The sequence below is a fragment of the Grammomys surdaster genome, unplaced genomic scaffold, assembly GCF_004785775.1.
Source record: "Grammomys surdaster isolate TR1022 unplaced genomic scaffold, NIH_TR_1.0 354, whole genome shotgun sequence".
Taxonomy (NCBI): domain Eukaryota; kingdom Metazoa; phylum Chordata; class Mammalia; order Rodentia; family Muridae; genus Grammomys; species Grammomys surdaster.
Window position 1 is genome coordinate 462,311 of NW_021604773.1, and position 18,693 is coordinate 481,003.

Genomic DNA, 18,693 nt, shown 5'->3' on the forward strand with positions numbered 1-18,693 from the left:
CAGATCCCCCAGGATGCTGGTAAAAGCATATCTGTAATCCCAAAATTAAGAAGGCCAGGACAGGTAGGTCTTGGAGCTCAATACCTAGACTGAAGAACTCCAGGTTCAAGGAAAGAACTAACATGGACAGTTAGCAAGGTGGTTAATTCCATGTGTTTATCACCAAGACTGATAACCGGAGTTGGAACCTTGGAATACACGTGATGCAAAAAGAAAGCCTACTTCTGCAAGTTGTTTATGCACTAGTTCACACGTTTGATTGTGTGTGTGTGTGTGTGTAATTTGAGGCCTGTCTGGAATACTGGGTAAGTTCAAGGCCAGCTTAGGCAGCTTAATAAGAAGACCCTGTCAGTAAACAAAAAAGTACAAATAAGCTGAGAATGGGCTGGAGGGATGGTTCCTGGGTTGAGAGCAAGTACTGTTCTTTTAGGGGACCCAAGTTTGGTTCCCAGCACCTACAATAATCAGCTCACTATGATCTGTAACTCCAACCCCAGGGGATACAATCTGCTCTCCTGACCACATGCACAGAGACACACATACACGTTTATTTATTTGTTTGTTGGTTGGTTTAGATTTTTCTTGATGAGACAGGGTCATCTCTGTGTAACCCTGGCTGCCTTGGAACTCACTCTGTAAACGAGGCTGGCCTCGAACTCAGAGATCCACCTGCTTCTGCCTCCCAAGCGCTGGGTTTAAAGGCATAAGCTATTCTTTTTTTTTTTTTTAAGAGCATTTATTATTTTCTGTCTGTGCAAAGTTTTCCCTGCAATGTTCATTTGTATATCACGTATGCAGTGCTGACAACGGCCAGGAGAGGGCGTCAGAGACCCTGGGACTGGAGTTAAAAATGAAGCCTGCCTTGTGGATCCTGGGACACCAATCCGGAAAGATCAACCAGAGCTCTTAACCACTGAGCCATCTCTCCAGCTCCTACACACATTTTTTTTTAAATCTTTAATGGGCTGGGGTTATAATTAAGTGTATGAGAACTTCCCAGGATGTGTGAAGTCCTAAATACACACGCAAACGCACACACTAAACTGCATACGCAGTCAATTCAGGGTCCGTAGTTCATCTCCGTGGCCCTGGGTTCGAGTCCCGACACTGCAGAGGCAAGTCTAAGTCCCTGGGTTGCTATGAGAACTTCAGGTTCCTCTGCCTGGTCCGAGTGCCCTGCGCTTCCACCTTTGGCCGCTAGGGGACAGCAGGCGCACGATGGATTGGAGGCGCAGGACCAGCGCGGGGGCAACTCAGGCAGAGGAAGCTGATGAAATCCTAGCCAACTTGCAGTGAGCTCATCCTGCCCGGGCGCCTCCGGAAGCCACGGGGCCGCCGGGCCTCCGCCTGGCCCGAGCGATAACGCTCCGCTTTGGAACCAGGGCGGGAAGTCCTTCCTGAAGTCTGCCTTGTATGGGACCTGCTGCCAGAACCCTGGGCCTGAGGGGAGGGACGAGGACGAAGTGGCTGTTTCTTGCAGAATAAAAAAGAAAGTGCATTCTGAGCCTAGCCGTGGGAGAGAGAGAAAAAGAGGTGAGGGAGGAAGGAGAGGAGAGACAAGAATGGGAAAGACTTTTTATGAGCGATAAAGATAGAGAAACTGAGGCAGAGAATGGATAGACAGAAAGCAGGTTAAAGTCAAAACAGATGGAATAGACGTGGGATGCGAGAAACAGAAATAGGGAGAGACCCTGGCAACAGGGACCAAGCAAGTGGCAAGGATGCTGAAGCAGGACGGGCTATGGGCGCGGTGGGGACGGGAGGGACCAGCCCTGCGGGATGGGGCGCGTCGTGGGCCCGCCCAGCCCCCCAGCCCCGCGGCGGCGCGGGCCAGTTACCAAGTTACCAAATTACCGCAGGATTCCGGAGCTTCTGACTGGCGAGGCTGCAGCCAATCAGAGAGCGGCGCCGCTGTTCTCGGGCAGGAGGCCTGGAGACACGCGCACCTTCCCACACCCAGGAAGCCGCTGACACAGGCTCGGTGGCGCGCGCCGCCACTGTCCCGCGGACACGCGGAGTTCTTCTCCACGGTGACACGCACGGAGACCGTCCCACAGACACACGCGTGCACCTATATCCGCATTCGCACACATAAACACATTCACACACGTGCACACACAACACAGAGAGACACAAATACACACACATATACACGCATATAACCTCACACGTGCACACACACGTACCTAGGCACACGAATATAAACATGTACACATGCACATACAGAGTGCACAGATGCACATAAACACAAGCATACACCGTAGATGAATATATACACAAACATACATAGACACAATACCATACACACCTACAGGCATGCACAATCCCCAGGATACAGACACACACAGCCCCGGGATGATCAGCACTACGTATCTTTTTAAGTCACTAAACCAGTGCACAGTTCACACATACCACTACACTGACACACAATGGCCTTGTCACAAGGAACAGTGTCACAGCCATAAGCCCCCACCCACACTACCATAACCACACTCGAGGGAGATTTATAACCAACACAATGTCATTAATGTGTGCACAGTCCCGGGGACACACAACTCAACCTGCAGACACCACAGGGACATACAATGACACATGGCATTGTACAGATAATGTATATGTTTGGTGGCGGTGTATAGCATGTAAACACACCCATTACTATGATGTGCACACAGTCCTACTGGTGCTTGGCATGGCAGACAGCATGAGGGACACCCTGACATCAGTACAGAGATCCACAAACCTTCCCGCACACTCGTGGCTGTGACACAATTCCAGTGTCACACAAACAACCCTCCACAGGAACCATAGCAGTGACACATGCCAGCCTACGGCTTATATCTGCACACTTTGCACAAGAAAGCATTCCAAGGACTCCTACTAGAGCCCAAGGACTCAACTATTTGTCTCAACGGCCTGACACACACATATCACCATACTTAGCGTGCTGACAGGAACCACCTCACTGACACACTAACCCCCTGACACGATCACTTTTATAGAACAACTCCCTAACACACTGGCCACACGCCTAGAGGAAACTGTCACCCACATAAACACATCATTCCTGCCCTGGTCCATGGAAGCTAAGTGCACGTGGGATGCTGGGGGAGGGCTGCAGGGAGGACGTGTGTTTGTGTATTTGTGTGCAGTTCCTCCCCCTTCCTGCACTTCCTGGGGGCGGGGCCAAGCGGCTGCCGCTGTTACCGGGTAAACTTCCCCGCCTCCCCCCAGTGCGGCCATTAGTCACCCCCCCCAGGATGATGTCATCGCCTCATTCTGGAGGCTGAGTAATCCTAGTCTCCGCCCCCTCCCCCCAGGTACCAGGGAAGGGGCGGACCGCACCTGGGCTCCACTGAGGACTGGAGCTGGGGTCTGAAGCTGAAGGCTCGGCGCCTTCGGTGTCCCTGGGGTAGGGACTGAGGAATCTGGGCCTCTCTAAAGTGACTTAAGAGTGCAGTGCGTCTCAGTGTCCCCGGAGACTGGGGGCTTCCAGCCCCGGATCGGTGGTAGCAGACTTATGGATCTTTTAGGCTTGAGGTCTTTTTGTTAATTCTCACTCACTTGCTGCTTTGTGCTTGGTGTTGGGATTATTTATTTGTTTATTTATTAATTTATTTGGCAGTGCTGGAGATGCAGGCCAGGGCTTCACCCACGCTCGGCGAGGAGTCCTTCACTGAGCTACATCCACACTTTATTTTTTTAATTTATTTTTAGGGACATGTAGTCCATATACACTATAAACTTTCTATCCTCCTGCCTCAGTTTTGCAAGTAGCTGGGAATGAAGACAGATCCGTATAACTGGGCTCTGTTTGTTGGTGTTTTTATGAAAACAGGATCTCACATCATAGCCCAATCCGACCTGGAACTCTTAGCAATCCTCCTGCCTCACCCTCCTGGGTGGTACAGGCGTGAATCACCGTTATCTAGTCAGTTCTAAAGTCTCAAGCAACCCCCAGGTGCTCCCCACATTCACTTTAAGGGCTCTCTCTGACTGAGGCCTGGGATCGATTGAATGCCAAGGAGTACACAATAGATGTGAGGTCGGGTCCCCTTGGTTCCGGGACATCAACAAGCTGGACCCCCCCCCCCCCGAACAAGTACTTACAGGAAAGAAAAGAGTGTAGGTCAGCGCCTCAAGGATGGGCGTGTGATCACATGGGTGCACTAGACACCTGAAGGTCTGCTGACTTCTGTGTGTGTGTGTGTGGTGGTGGTGGGGAAGTTATATCGGCATCAATATGGCCAATTAGGCTGGGAGTTCTCGGGACATCAGAGGGTCTGTTTCCCAAAAACCCCAGTTCCTATGTCCTGTGCGGTGAGATATGGGTCTTCATTTTCAAAGGACCATTCAGACATGCCTGCCTGCCCTTTCACACATACACACAACCAGTCTGTTTTTTTTTTTTTTTAAATAAGGTTTCATATAATTGAAGCTGGCCTCAAAAGCGTACTATGTAGCCAGAGATAACCTTAAGACCCTCCGGCCTCTACCTCCCTCTCTCTATGCAGACCATGCTGACATTCAACTTACCGAGATCCTCTTGTCTGCCTCTGCCTCCCAAGGGTTGGAATAAAGGCACGAGGCACCATGACTGGTGATGTCCTTGTTTTTACACTCTAGAAGTCCAGTGTGTGTGTGTGTGTGTGTGTGTGTGTGTGTGTGTTGCCTTTTTATTTTTGAGAAAGTTTTGCTATGTGGTACAGGATGGCCTCAAACTCATAGCAATCCTCCTGCCTCAGCCTCCGGAGTGCTGGGATGGCAGGGCAGCATCAACACATCTGGTGTACTACTGTTTTTGTGAAGCCATAGCTGAATTTCTTTTCTGTAAAGTCTCTCAACTCGTTTTCCACAGCCGGGACTCTGAATTCTGTTAAGGGCATAGGTAGAGCCACTCCCTGCCTTAGTGAGGTCACCCTGCAAAGGTCTCTTTATGGAAGGGGGATAGTTGGGGGTTATTTTCCTAAGACCAACTCCATGGGACCTTTCAGCAGTGGCGTGGGGGGCACTTTGCACACACCCCACCCCACCCCCACCCCGTCCCACCCCTTCTTAACTGCACATCCTTGCTCTGAAAATGTACGGGGCAGCATGAAGAGCCGAGGTCTCACCCCAACAGGCCATAGAGCTCGCGGGCCGCGCAGCCTGAAGCTCCCCGGGGCCCAACTCCCCCGCACTCCCGCCCTACAACGAGGGCTCCCCCAGATCCGGGAGGACTTTGGCGGCGGCCAATGAGAGCTCTCGCCGTCTCCGGGAGCCGGGCCGGCTCTGCCCGCCTGGCATTGGGCACGCGATGGGCAGCGGCGGGCGGGGCCTGGGGACTCCTCGCGTCTGGTTGGGCCAGGCTTGTTGCTGGGTAACGGGGCGGCGAGTTTCCCCTGGCAACGGCGGCGAGTACCGCTCACTGGCTGGCCGAGATGGAGGCAGGGCGCGGGCGCAGGCAGGCCCGGCAGACCCCAGCAACAGCGCGGCCCCCGCCCCGTGCAGAGCTGTAACCTTCACACGCGCAGCCCGGACCCTGCGGACGCCCGGACGCCCCACCGCCCAATGTATCCCGGCCCCGCGTGGGGATCCAGGATGTCGCTCCCAATTCGGACCAGGGCCCTGCGGTGGAAAGTTAAGTCCTTCCCAACTCCTGAGCTGCAGTTTTCTGCTTTTTACATTTTTCATTTTTATATTTTAGACAGGGTCTCATTCTGCAGCCCATGCTGGCCTCCAACTCACAACAATACCCCACCCTGAGCGCCTCAAGTTCTGGGATGACACGTGTGCATCTCTTCCACGCTGAGCTGACGACTGCTTATTTTAAGATTTTTTTAAATTGTTTTTGTAAGACAGGCTCACTGCGTAGCCCTAGCAGGCCTGAGCCCCATGTACACCAGGCTGCCCTCAAACTCACAGAGATGGGCCCACCTCTGCCTTCAGGGTGCTGGGTTTAAAGACTTTCACCATCACGTTCTTCTTACTCAACTTTACTCTTAAAACAAGGTCTCATATAATATAGGGCTGGCCTCTAACTTGTAGCAATTCTCCTACCTCAGCCTCTCGGGTGCTGGGATGACAGGGGTGTAACGCCATGACTGACTGACATCTGTTCATTTATTTTATTTAAAATAATTTTTTGAGCAGGGTCTCGTATAGCCTAGAGTGGCCTAGAACTTACTGCTAGTACAGGATGACCTTGGACTTCTGACCCTCCTCGTTCAGGCGTGCACAACCACACCCAGTCTTATGGGGTGCTTGGGATTGACCTGGGAGCCTCATGAATCCTTAGCAGACAGTACAACAGAGCCACATCCTCAGCCCTGACACCTGAATTTTGGAGCCAGCATCTCACAGGGAAAGTGTAGCTGCTGGAACGGTCCTCAGCAGATTTCGTCAAGCACTCCAAAACAAGGTCCACAGATGTTTGGTTTGGGGGCACATGAGGAGAGAAAGACAAAAAGAAGCAGAGATATTCCAAGTTATTTGGGAAACTAGCATCTGAGTCTGGGGCCTCATCCACAGCCCTGTGCTGGAGGCTCTTGAAGAAGCACAGCTGAGGGTGGCCAGCCTGGGCTGCGTACTGAGACTCTTTCTCAAAGATAACAAAATAAAATTTAAGAAACTGGGTATGGGGAGATGTCTCAGTGATTAAGAGCACTGGCTGCTCTTCCAGAGGACCTGGGTTCAATTCCCAGCAACCACATGGCAGTTCACAACTCTCTGCAACTCCAGTTCTGAGGATCCAACACCCTCACACAGACATACATGCAGGCAAACTACCAATGCACATTAAAAAAAAAAATTGGGCGTGGTGGCTGACTTTCATCATACCAGTACATAAAAGTCTGAAAGAGGAGGATTAGGGCAGGTTCAAGGCCAGCCTGAGTTACAGAATGAGACCCAGACTCAGACAATGAAAGCCAAACAAACAAAATATAAGGGCTGTGGATATAGCTGAGCAACAGAACGGTTGATTAGACTAGTGTATCCACGGCTCTGAGTTCAGTCTTCAGCAGAACAAAACAGGGGCATATGGGATCAGGTCAGCCTTGAAATTTGGAGCATCCTGCCTTGGCCTCTTCAATGGTTGAAATTACAGATGTGCACCAGGGACTGCACTAGTTTTACATTTCAACTCACTAGAGGGATTCTAGGCAGGGGCTCTACCACTGAGCCACGCCCCCAGTCCCTCACTGGGGGATTCTAGGCAGAGGCTCTACCACTGAGCTGAATCCCAACTCCAGGGAACATTCTGCCTTGTTGGGAGAGGTGTCAGCTCCTTGCCTGCGGGTCCAGGCAAGAGGAGAGCCGTCTGGTCCTGCAGGGTCTCTCCGGGGCTGAGTTGGGATGGTGAATGTCCACAGCCCAAAGAAACACAGCCGGTAGGGAGTCTTGTCGAAGCAGGAACTCAACTTTAGTGTAACAACCTCTTGTTTACATAAACTTGGAGCATAGGGAGGAGGATTTCTGGTGGGTTGAGATGACCTAGGGGGCAGGGAAGGGTAATGGAGGGTATGGAGTGACTGACAGGGCCAATTGTAAAGCTCTACATCAGCAACAGCTGAGCAGAGGCAGGGCCAGACAGGTCCTGTTGAGTCACCCCGGTACAGAAGAGACCAAGACAGGTCTCAAACTCGGTCTCAAACTCAAGCCAAGCAAGCTTAGGCTCTCCCACAAGGTCACAGAAACTGGAGGCAGGCTTAGGTTTGTCCACACGGCCCAAACCAGGGCCGAAATGGGGCCCAACAGAGAGGCGCTGTGGTGTCCTGTGGGATGAGGACGTCAGATGTTACTAAGCATGCTACAGTGCCCCACAACGAAGATGTATTCAATCGTAAATGTCTATAGAGCAGAAGAGGAGAAGCTCAGGTCTAGCCTGACCTGCCCAGCCATTCTCCCCCCACTCATATCTCTGTCTCTCTGTCTCTGTCTCTGTCTCTGTCTCTCTCTCTGTCTCTCCAGACAAGGTTTCTCTGTGTCGTCTCAACTGTCCTGGAACTCACTCTGTTGACCAGGCTGGCTTTAAACTCATCAAGATCCACCTGCCTCTGCCTCTGCCTCCCGAGTGCTGAGAATAAAGGAGTGGACCACCACACTCAGGGGACAAAGTTTCAAACCTAGGAGTCCTGCTAGGATGCTGGAAGACAATCTTAACATGAAAATGGAAGTACAGTCTATCTTCAATCTCTGTCACCCTAGATCAGTGGTTCTCAGCCTTCCTAATGCTGCAACCCAGGAATACCTCATACTGTGGTAACGCCCAGCCACAAAATTATTTTCATTGCTTCTTCATAACTGTAATTTTGCTACTGTTATGAATTAAAATGTAAATATTGGGTACGCAAACCCTGTGAAAGGGATTGAGAACTGCTGCCCTAGAGTAAAGGGGTCTGGGAACACAGTGTTTGGAGCTGGGGTGATGGTTCGATGGGTAAAGTACTTGCCACATAAGCATGGAGACCTGAGTTCAGTTCTAACACCTGCACAAAAAGCTAGATATTATACTGTGGGTCTGTAAGTCCAGCATTGGGAGGCAGAGACAGGAGGACCCGGGGCTCACTAGCTAACTAGTATAGCCAATCAGTGAAAGGCCTTGTCTTAAATAATGAGGTGAGAGGCTAGAGAGATAGCTCAGTGGCTAAGAGCACTTGCTGCTCTTCCAGAAGACCCAGGTTCAATTCCCAGCAACAACATCACAGCTCACAACTGTCTGTAACTGCAGTTCTAGGGGATCTGACTCCATCACACAGATATACACACAGAAAAAAACACGAATGCACATGAAAAGAAAATTAAATAAGTTATTAAAAAAAATAAGGTGAATAGCCAGGCAGAGGTAGTGCATGCCTTTAATTCCAGCACTCGTGAGGCAGAGGCAGAAAGATCTCTTGTGAGTTTGAGGCCAGCTTGGGCTACAAAGTGAGTTTCAGGACAGCCAGGGCTACACAGAGAAACCCTGTCTCAAAAAAACAAAAAACCAAGCAACCAAACAAAAATCAGCCTTGAGCCTTTGACCCATTGGCACACTTTTAGCCACAATCCCCAGGAGTCCCGATTCTTCATGGTGAAGTAACTTTCTTACTTATTTAAGATGCTGAGGTTTGAATCCAAGGTCTCTTGTGTGTTCTACCACTGGCCCACACCTCCATCTCCACAACCCCCTCCATATACACATACACTGGTGGGTAAGGACTCTACTGCTCTTTAAAAAATAAATAAATAAATTTATGCCAGTGAGTGGTGGTGTACATCTTTAATCCCAGCACTCAGGAGACAGAGGCAGGTGAATCTCTGTGAATTTGAGGCCAGCCTGCTATAGAGTGAGTTCTGGGACATCAAAGGCTACACAGAGAAACCCTGTCTAGAAAAACAAAAATAAAAATAATTTAAAAATAGATTTATTTATTATGTTTGTGCAGGCACACACGCTGAAGTTCCGTAGAAAACGTGTGGGAAGCTGGAGAGATGGCTCGGTGGTTACTCTTCAAAAGGACCGGAATTCAATTCCCAGCTCCCATAGGGCGGCTTACGTTTGTCTATAACTGCAGTCTCGGGGGATCCAGCACTTTTATAGACATACATGTAGGCAAAACGCCAATACATGTAAAGTCAAAGCAAATAATTTTAAAAACAGTTACATTAGGAAAAAAAAAAAAGGAAAGAAAACTCATAGTAGCTGGTTCTCGCTTTTATGTGGGTCCCAGGTATCTAACCCAAATTGCTGGCCTTGCCTGTGGGTCTCTATCTGATCAACCATCTTGATTTTATTTATTTATTTAATTTATTTATCTATAGACAGGGCCTCTCTATGTAACCTTGGCTTTCCTGAAACTCATTTTGAAGACCAGGCTAGCCCCAAACTCACAGATTCCCCTGCCTCTTCTTCTCAAGTGCTGGGATTAAAGGTATGTGCCACCACTGCCCGGCTCTGCCTAGCCTTCTTGATGGCCCCAGCTGAGTTACACCTGCAGCCCTCATTCTACTTTTTTATTTTGGGACATCAGTAAGATGCTGATTTATTTTTCCATCCTCCCACCTCGCCCTCCTGAGTAGCTGGGATGACCGGTCTGAAATACTAGGCTGGCCTTTACCCCTTTGCTTTATTTGATGTTGGCTCTTGACATTAACCCCCGGGTTTGGAGTGACAGGATGGAGGATGTTGGAGATGCTTCTGAGAGGGGCTGAGACCTGGCTCTACACAGCGTCCCTACCCAGTCAGACTCCCCACCCGTTTCATACTTAATTCCTTCTTAGAGGAACATTCCAGCCAGTCTGATCTGCCTTTAGTGTCTGGAGGTCACTGGATGGTGAAAGAGGGACCCCGGAGGAACTATAGGCAGAAGGCTTGTCTCCCTGCCAGCCACTTCCCAGTGAGGCCCTGAGCAAACACACTGTTCCAAATTAGTTCAACTAATGACAACAGCAAATACTGATTAGGCCTTCATGTCAGACGCTGCGTTTAATGACTTGAAGATGCATCTCATTTAGTAAGTCAAAAGCAGGGCTGGGCTGGTGCCTCTGAACTTGACCTACACTGAGAAATACACCTTGACAGCTGGGCTGTAGTGGCACATGCCTTTAATTCCAGCACTCGGGAGGCAGAGGCAGAAGGATTTCTTGTGAGTTTGAGGCCAGCCTGGGCTACAAAGTGAGTTTCAGGACAGCCAGGGATACACAGAGAAACCCAGTGTCAGGGGAAAAAAGAAATACACTTTTGTGTATCTGTTGTGCATTCACTGTGGCTTGCTGGTTTGTGGTAGGGTCTCATACATCCTAGGTGTGACTTAAATCCCCAGTGTAACTGTCAACGGCCTTACCCCAGCCTTGCAAGGGCTGGGGGTTACAGGCAGACTCCATCATTGCTGAGGACCAGAACCATGGCTTTATGCATGCTAGGCAAGCCCTTTCCTAGCTGAGCTGTATCCTCAGCACATACATGGGGGGGGGGGGGGGGGTTGGTTTTATTATTTTGTAGTTGGTTTTTATTTTGGAGGGGTGGGGTTCCGGGGGGTGGGGGGGGGTTCGGGGGGTGGGGCGGGGCCTCTTGTTTGCTAGGCAAGTGTTCTCTTTGTTTTTGAACCATGGTCTCCCCACGCAGGCCCTCTTCTCTCTGTTGTCGTCTCGGCGGCCCCAGGCCGAGATCACAGGCTTGGGCCACCGTATCTGGTAAATGTATACTCAGACTCATCGAACCTCTTGTCCCCCAAAGGAAAGGGTGTACTTTATTGCCTATAAACATTTGTCAATGAGTGTGACGTAAGCTGGGGAGGTGGGAGGCTCGGGTGGCGGTTGTCCATGATTGCAGTGACATCCCACGGGACCACACCCTGTAGTCTGCACTAGACCAAAGTACCACAAAACCTTGGGAGAAAGAACGAAGATGGAAGACGTGAAGTTGAGGGTGGGAATCCTAAAGTCTCAGGTGTTCAAAATAGGAAGATTTCTCATGAGATCCTGACCCCTGGTTTGCTTGGAGATCTAAGTTCCTGGTCCCCTCTTCTTTGGTGCCTTTTTTTTTTTTTTTTTTTTTTTAGATTATTCTGAGACAGGATTTTTTCTATGTAGCTGTCTGGTCTAGAAGCTGCTGTATCGATAAGGCTTGCTTCAAATTCACAGAGATCGCCCCACCTCTGCTCCAAGGGCTGAGATTAAGGGCATGTGCCACCATACCTATCTACTTTTCTATCTATTAATTTTTTTCCATACAATATGTTTTGATCATGTTCTTATCCCTTCCCCAGTTCCTCCCAGATCCTGCCCACCTCTCTACCTACCCAACTTCATGTTCTTTCTCTCTATGCCTCAGCAAAACAAAACTCTCCAAAACCAAAAATCAAAACAAACAGAAAACCAAAAAGACCAAACCAAAACTAAACTCTGGAAAAAAGCACATGAAACAGCATGCAGTCTGTTTTGGGTCGGCCAGCTACTGAGGGTGTGTGTGTCAGACCCGTCTTGGAGTATATAAGTCCAGTGACACTCCACTGGAGAGATCTGATTGTCCTTCCACACAGAAGGAATCAATTACACATAGCTTCTGGGCTAGAAGTGGGACCTTGTGTCCTATCCTACTCAGTGCTGGGATTTTGTCTGTTTTGAACCTGTACAGGTGATGTTTGTGTGTGCACACAGGCAGTGTCACAGCCCTGTTGTGTCTGGAAGACACTTTTCTTGGAGTCATCCGCCACCTCTGGTGATCTTTTCCCCCTCCTCTTCTGCATGGATCCCTGAACCCTGAGGAAAGGAGTCTGATGACAGCATCCAATTTACAGCGGGATGCTTCAAGGTCTCTCGCTGTCTGCAGATTGTCCAGTTGTGGGTTATTTTATTTTTAATTGTGTGTGCGCGTGTGAGTATGTGGACACAGACAGGTGTCTAAGGAGGCCAGCAGCATCAGATTCCCTGGAGCTGGGGTAACAATGCCATTGCCAGCCACCTGATGTAGGTACGGGGAACAGAACCCAGGTCCTTGGGAAGAACTGTAAGCACTCTTAACCACTGAGCTGTCTCCAGCACTTGCTTCGTTTTTTGTTTTGTTTTGTTTTTAAAGATCACGTGCTGTGCTCAAAAGTGGGCCTGGGCCGGGCGGTGGTGGCGCAGGCCTTTAATCCCAGCACTTGGGAGGCAGAGGCAGGCGGATTTCTGAGTTCGAGGCCAGCCTGGTCTACAGAGTGAGTTCCAGGACAGCCAGGGCTATACAGAGAAACCCTGTCTCGAAAAACCAAAAAAAAAAAAAAAAAAAAAAAAGTGGGCCTGGAACTCACTGTATAACTCAGACAGACTCCAACCCTGCAACCACAGTCTGCTTCATCCTCCAGAAGTGCTGGGAAGACAGGTGTAAGTGACCATGGTTGTTGTTGTTTTTTGTTTTTTTTTTTTTTTACAAGTGTCCCTCACATGGCTGTGACACCCTTTCACAGGCAGCCCAGTACATAGGTAAGGTGACAGTTTGGGTGACACAGAGAGTGTGTCAGGTGCCATGAGAGTCCGATGTCCAAGGCTTGGTAGGGGAGGTCACAGTTTCAGAAGGGAAGGGAAATGACTTTTAGAAAAGGGAAAGGAAACAGAAACAACAGACTTGGTGAAACAGGGTGCAGGGGGCTGCCCGGGCATGTCAGTGCCAAGAGCTCAGGGCTGCCTCTGCCCCACGTGTCCAGTGCCAGATTGGTATTACGCCGGGCCGGGTGTTCATGTTCACGAGGGTATCCCACCATCGAGCCACTTAGCGGGAACCGGTCCCCGGAGTGACTTTTGTGAGCACAGGTCAGGGGTCAGTTTCTTCTGTATGTGACTGGTGTGTTTAGTAGGGTCAGCTAGAGGAATCTCGTGGGTATGCTTTGCCAGCTCTTGCGGGTGCCAGCCCCGGGAGTGTGATTTTGGATCGGGGTGTGTGTGTGTCCTTCTGAACCTGTTAGGGAGTTGTTCTGAGAAGGGGTGTCAGGTTGAGTGAAGTGCATCTGGGGACACACTGGTTTGTGAGGCTGAGCCTGCTTGAATATTGTTTGTGCAACTATGTGTGGGGTTGTCACTGTCTGTGTGTGTCCCTGTGAGCCAACAAGGAAGATAATCTGGAAGTCTGGGACTCTGTGAGCTTGTGTGCCCAGGCCCTTGTCCCGGTGTGCCTCTGGTCTGACTTTGTGTCCCTGTGTCAGCAGTGACTCAGGACACCCTGATGTGCCAGTCCGTTAGTCTGAGCGTACTCCTCGGGTGTGGGTCCCAGTCAGTGTGTCAGTGTGTCAAGCGGGTGTCTGGACACCCTAGGTCTGGGCTGTCCCCACGGTGCTCCTCCTGCCGGGACCAGGCCTCGCCCCGCCCCCCTGGCTGCCGGGAAACCCCCCGCGCGGAGGTAGGGGGCGCGGCGCCCGCCGGCAAGCCCCAACTTGTCCCCGGCCGCGGGCGGGGCCCTGGCGTCACGCGGGGGCGGGGCGTGGGAGCCAGCGAGAGGCGGAGCGGGGCGGGGCGGCCGCCAAGCCAGCGGGGCCTGGGGATCTGCCGGGAGGCCAGAGACGCTGCGCAGAACCACATGCGAGCGGGGCGCCCAGGAGGCGGCGGCGACACCAGCGAGCAAGCAGCAGCGGTGATCCGGACGCAGGCACGAACGCTCCAGAAGCAGCAGCAGCAGCCACTACAGTTAGAGCAGCAGCAGCAGCAGCAGCAGCAGCAGGGAGCCTCAGTAGTAGCAAGCAACTCGGCGGGCGAGCCCTCCAGAAGGCAGCCGCCCGCCACCCCATCGCCTCCTTCCTCCGGCGTGTTCATGCCCCCGGGGTGAGTGCGCACCCCGATCCCTGAAGCTGCTTACGAGCAGCCAGGCCAGGAGGGCTCCCTGGAGGAGGTGACGGGGTGCACGGGCAGAGAGGGCGGTCGTCTTGAATTCCCGAAGCTTGGGCCCCAGCTTTCATCACTGGGACTAAGGCTGGGCCGGGCGGGCGGAAAGGAAGCACCTGGGACTCGGGGCGCCCCGTCTGGGCGCACAGGTGCCACAGCGGTCTGGCGGGTTTGTTTACAAACAATGGGGTTCGGGCTCGCCCGCGCCCCCTGGTGGCTAGCGAGACCGGGGAGGAGCGTGGCCCCGGGCTCGCTCGAGTCCCCCGAGTCCCACTGCGGGAGGGTCGGGGTGGGGGGTGGCACCGAGGATCGGCCACACCCAGAGCGCGCGCCCGCCGGGGGCGGCGACAGGGGGCGGCGGAGGCTGTGGCTCCCGCGGGCGGGGGCTGCGCCCCAGCAACAGCCGGTTATTGGCCCCGCGCGCGCTGGGCGGGCGGGGCGGGCGCACGTGGCGGCGTGGAGGGGGCTGTGACAGCGGAGGGGCGGCGGGGACCGCGCGTGCGGGGCTGTGGATCTGCAGGTGTCTCGCCTGGGTGTGTGTGCTCGTGTCTGGCTCCCGAGTTTGTATCCCTACACGGAGATGTTGGCGTTTGTCACCCGGAGGGGTGTCTGCGTGAGTCCTTGCCCGCGTGTCTGTGGGGTGGGGTGCACCTGTCCGTTTACGGGTGTGGGTGGCCAACCCCACAACCAGAGTTGTATACGTGTGCTCTTAAGGGGTGAATAGGGGGGGATCTGTCGCTTGCCCGGTAGTGCTAGTGGTGGTGGTGCGGACGATGGGGGCACTTGAGCTGTGTTTGTGTGTCGCTGGAGTGAGCTGTGTTTCTGTGCAGGGGTCTCGCCCGAGTGTGCGCTGCGTGTGTGTGTGTGTGAGCGCGCGCGCGCGCGTGCTGTCTCTGGGTGTCTCCAAGACAAGCATCTGCTGCACCCAGCTTTTGGGATGGGATGCCACCCAGTGCTCGATCGCACTGGTGACTTCTGAGTGGCAAGAGGCACAAGGCACACGGAGCATGAAGGGCTGGGGGGGGGGGGCTCTCAGTCTCTCTCTCTCTCTCTCTCTCTCTCTCTCTCTCTCTCTCTCTCTCTCTGCATGCAGTGTGTGTGTGTGTGTGTGTGTGTGTGTGCGCGCGCGCGTGTGTGTTTTGGGTCTGAGGGGTTTGTCTCTGTGATCCGTGGCTCTTATGTGTCATGTGGTTCTCTCTCTATGTAGTGTTTATACCAGTCACGTGAGGCCAGTGTTTTCTGTCTCTGCATTAGGTGTGTGTGCTGCTGCGCTCTGTGTGTGTGTGTGTGTGTGCGTGTGTGTGTTTTCTGGGGCTGACATTTGGCTGTGGTGTATTGGGGCTGAGAGGAGAGGCTGGACGGATGGCTTCTACCAGCTGCGGCTAGTGCCTCCCCATGTGGCTGGCCCGCCTGCGAGGGGGGATGATGTATCTGGTTGTGATGACATGTGTCTATGCGTGGCTGTTGTGTCCCAGCCACACATAGCTCACAAGCTCAAAGTTGGGGGGGGTGCACATTCAGGTATGTTTTGAGATGATGGTGGTGCGTGTGCTAAGGTGTAGTAGGGGTGCCTTGTATCTTCGGGTTGTCTGTGTGTATGCAGGAGAAACACGTTGCAGTCTTGAGTCTGCTGTGCTTCAGTGTGTGACGGCTGCATTGTGGGTGGGTGAGCGCGGGCATGTCAGCAGCGGGTCCGTGTGAGACTGATGTAAATATTTGTGGAGGGCTGTAGATGGCTGTGTGTGCATGTCCAAGTGTGTCCCCAATGTGTTTCTGAGTGAGCCACCTCACTGGGGCGGGAGGGGCCGTGAAGTTGGACACTTCTATGAGTTCTCTGGTGTCTTCCCATTACACACACACTTGGGTTCGGTGACAGCAAGGTGTATCCTGGGAGCCCCAGCACCCCTACTGCGCTCTTCTCTGTTGAGAAAGTTCTCCGTGGCCCAAGCCCTGAGAGTCCCAGGCAGTTTTCCTGGTGGGCTTTGCTACGAGCCCCAGACGCAGTCTGTGCGCCCCTCACCTCCGTCCCGGTGAGCCCATCACCAGGTGTCCCGGCCAGGCTGTCCCTGGGGTCATCCCCTCCTGGGTGCCAGTGACCTCCAGGCGGGGTGTCTGCGAAGTGGGGTCCTGTAGCCCCTCTGCAGTCGCCCGGCTGACCTCCCGCCGTGTCCCGCAGGCTCCAGGGAGCGCCATGGCCCGCGCACGCCAGGAGGGCAGCTCTCCGGAGCCCGTAGAGGGTCTAGCCCGCGACAGCCCGCGCCCCTTCCCGCTCGGCCGACTGATGCCCTCCGCTGTATCCTGCGGCCTCTGCGAGGCCGGCCTGCCCGCCGCCCCTGCTGCCCCTGCCTTGCTGCCGGCCGCCTACCTCTGCGCCCCCACCGCCCCGCCTGCCGTCACCGCCGCCCTGGGGGGCCCCCGCTGGCCTGGGGGTCACCGCAGCCGGCCCCGAGGCCCGCGTCCGGACGGTGAGTGCCCGCCCTGCACCCGGGGAAGCTGAAGCGGGAATGGAGCTGAGTGGGGCCACCGGGAGGGTGTGGCCAGTGTGGTCTTTGTGTAGCAAGAACCAGGAAGACAGAGTGGGAGACAAGGATGGAGGGGCCAGGTCGAGTGGGAAGTCCCTCTTAGAATCTGACTGCAGTCCCCCGAGTTGTAGCCCACGTCCCTTCCCGGACCTCGGGCAACAGCTGTTTCTCAGCTCCCCTCCCCCCAGCCCGGGTCCCTGGGCTCCTCCACCCCCTATGAGGATTGCAGTGGGAAGGCGTGAGGCCAGTGGGAGGACTGTCACCTCAGGACTTTGGGGAGGGGTCGGAGGCTTTACCCTTTTATTTGAATCTCTTTGGCACTGGCAGCGTTCGTCCGCAGTCCCCGGGGAGGAAGGAGAGGGGGAGGGGCCATTGTGTTGGGAAAGTCCCTCTCGGGGAGAGGGTGAGGCTCAGGGAGGGGAAGGGTTAAAGGTCCCTCGCCTGATGGGCTGTTAACCCTGTGGTGCCCGGCTACGGGGAATGGCCATCTGGGTTTCCTTTTCTCTCCGCCCCCCACCTCCCCATACAGACTCCTGAGCCCAGAGGTTAAAGAGAGAAAAACTTTCCAACTTTCCCTGCGTTTCAGGACTAGATTCAGAGAGAATAAAAACTGAGGCCCAGGACCTGATGTGACAGCACGGAGGGACAAGGATGAGCTCTAGAGGGAGTGGGGCACAAAGTCTAGCCCAGTACCCCTGCCACCCCCACCCAAACCCTATTCCTCTTGGGTTAGCCCCAGTCTGGCCTTCTGGTCATCAAGCCAATGCCACATCCGGGGGTGTGGCCTCACTGTGGTTGGGCAGGAGTGAGCTGGAGACCTGAGGGTAGTGATTGGGTGGGGTCAGTGGCGGTATCCCCGTGTGACCTTGGTCACTAATCTGGGTGGAACCTCAGTTTCCCCGTCTGTCAAATAGAGCAGGCTGGATTTGACCCTGTATTAGAATAGGGGTACTTAGGTCGGATAAGTTGAGGGACTTCCACATTGATATAAGCTTTTGGGTAACTGGCCATCCAGGTGACCGCAGAGCCACTTCCTCAAGACTCCTTTCTAGGGCCTGCGGGGAAGAGTGGGAAAAAGGAATTTCTATGACTGAGCGGAGAAGCGAAGGAGAAAGCACAGTGTAGCTACCTAGGTGGCTCCGGGACGCCTCCGAGCAGACTGGGTGGATGGTGACCACGCCCCTTTCCCCTCTCCCAGGTCCTCAGCCCTCGCTGTCACCAGCCCAGCAGCACCTAGAGTCGCCCGTGCCCAGCGCCCCGGAGGCCCTGGCGGGAGGCCCCACCCAAGCTGCCCCGGGAGTGCGTGTGGAGGAGGAGGAGTGGGCCCGGGAGATCGGGGCCCAGCTGCGGCGGATGGCGGACGACCTCAACGCGCAGTACGAGCGGCGGGTGAGTGCGGGGCGGCGGGCAGGTGGGGAGGGGGTTGCTCGGCCCCGCCAGATGTGCTGCAGCTGCTGGCCCAGCGCGCGCGAGGTCGCGCCGGGGACAAGCAGATGGGGGTGCGGGGGAAGCAATCGACTGGATGCTGGGATCCGGTGTGGGCCAGATCAGGACCGGAGCCCCAGGCTGGGTCGGGGAACGCTGCTCGGAGCCCGCGGTCGCGGGGACTGAGGGCGGCGCTCGGCGCGGCGACTCCTATATCCCGGGCTATTTATAGCCGGTGAGTCAGCAACGCGCCGCGCCCGCCCCGCCCGCCCCCGCCGAGCTGCGCCCCGCAGCGCCTCCCGCCGGCTGCTTCGCGCCCGCACTGCCCTGGGCCGGGCCCGCCACTTAGTCCCCCTAGGTCAGAGCCCCCCATGGAACCCGCAGACCCCGGTGGCCTCCCCTAGCGCTGTGTACTCTGCACATGGCCCTTGCATTG

At 54.1% G+C, this 18,693-nt stretch overlaps 2 protein-coding genes across 2 annotated transcripts in view; one reads left to right on the forward strand and one right to left on the reverse strand.

Annotated features, from left to right (window-relative positions):
* Positions 1–13,989: 13,989 nt before the first annotated feature.
* The window catches only part of Bbc3 (BCL2 binding component 3), an 8,278-nt gene continuing 3,574 nt past the window's right edge, over positions 13,990–18,693 (forward strand). The window contains exons 1-3 of the mRNA XM_028779537.1: positions 13,990–14,250; positions 16,487–16,775; positions 18,031–18,221. Coding sequence (XP_028635370.1) covers positions 16,502–16,775; positions 18,031–18,221 — 465 coding nt within the window. The 5' untranslated portion in view covers positions 13,990–14,250; positions 16,487–16,501. The remainder of the gene's footprint in view (positions 14,251–16,486; positions 16,776–18,030; positions 18,222–18,693) is intronic.
* LOC114631240 (proline-rich protein HaeIII subfamily 1-like) lies at positions 14,528–16,503 on the reverse strand. The gene is made up of 3 exons (XM_028779549.1): positions 16,331–16,503; positions 15,236–15,285; positions 14,528–14,880 (listed from the first exon to the last, which is right to left on the reverse strand). Exons 1-3 carry the CDS (start codon positions 16,501–16,503, stop codon positions 14,528–14,530), a joined length of 576 nt encoding a protein of 191 aa, XP_028635382.1.

Excerpts from the sequence above, each read along its gene's own strand:
- LOC114631240 (XM_028779549.1), bottom strand. The coding sequence starts at position 16,503 with ATGGCGCTCCCTGGAGCCTGCGGGACACGGCGGGAGGTCAGCCGGGCG. Across the intron at positions 15,286-16,330 it reads ATGGGCTCACCGGGACGGAG|AAGTCACCAGTGCGATCGAG; the intron begins GTGAGGGGCGCA and ends CTTGCCACTCAG. Across the intron at positions 14,881-15,235 it reads CATCCCATCCCAAAAGCTGG|GGATACAAACTCGGGAGCCA; the intron begins GTGCAGCAGATG and ends ATCTCCGTGTAG.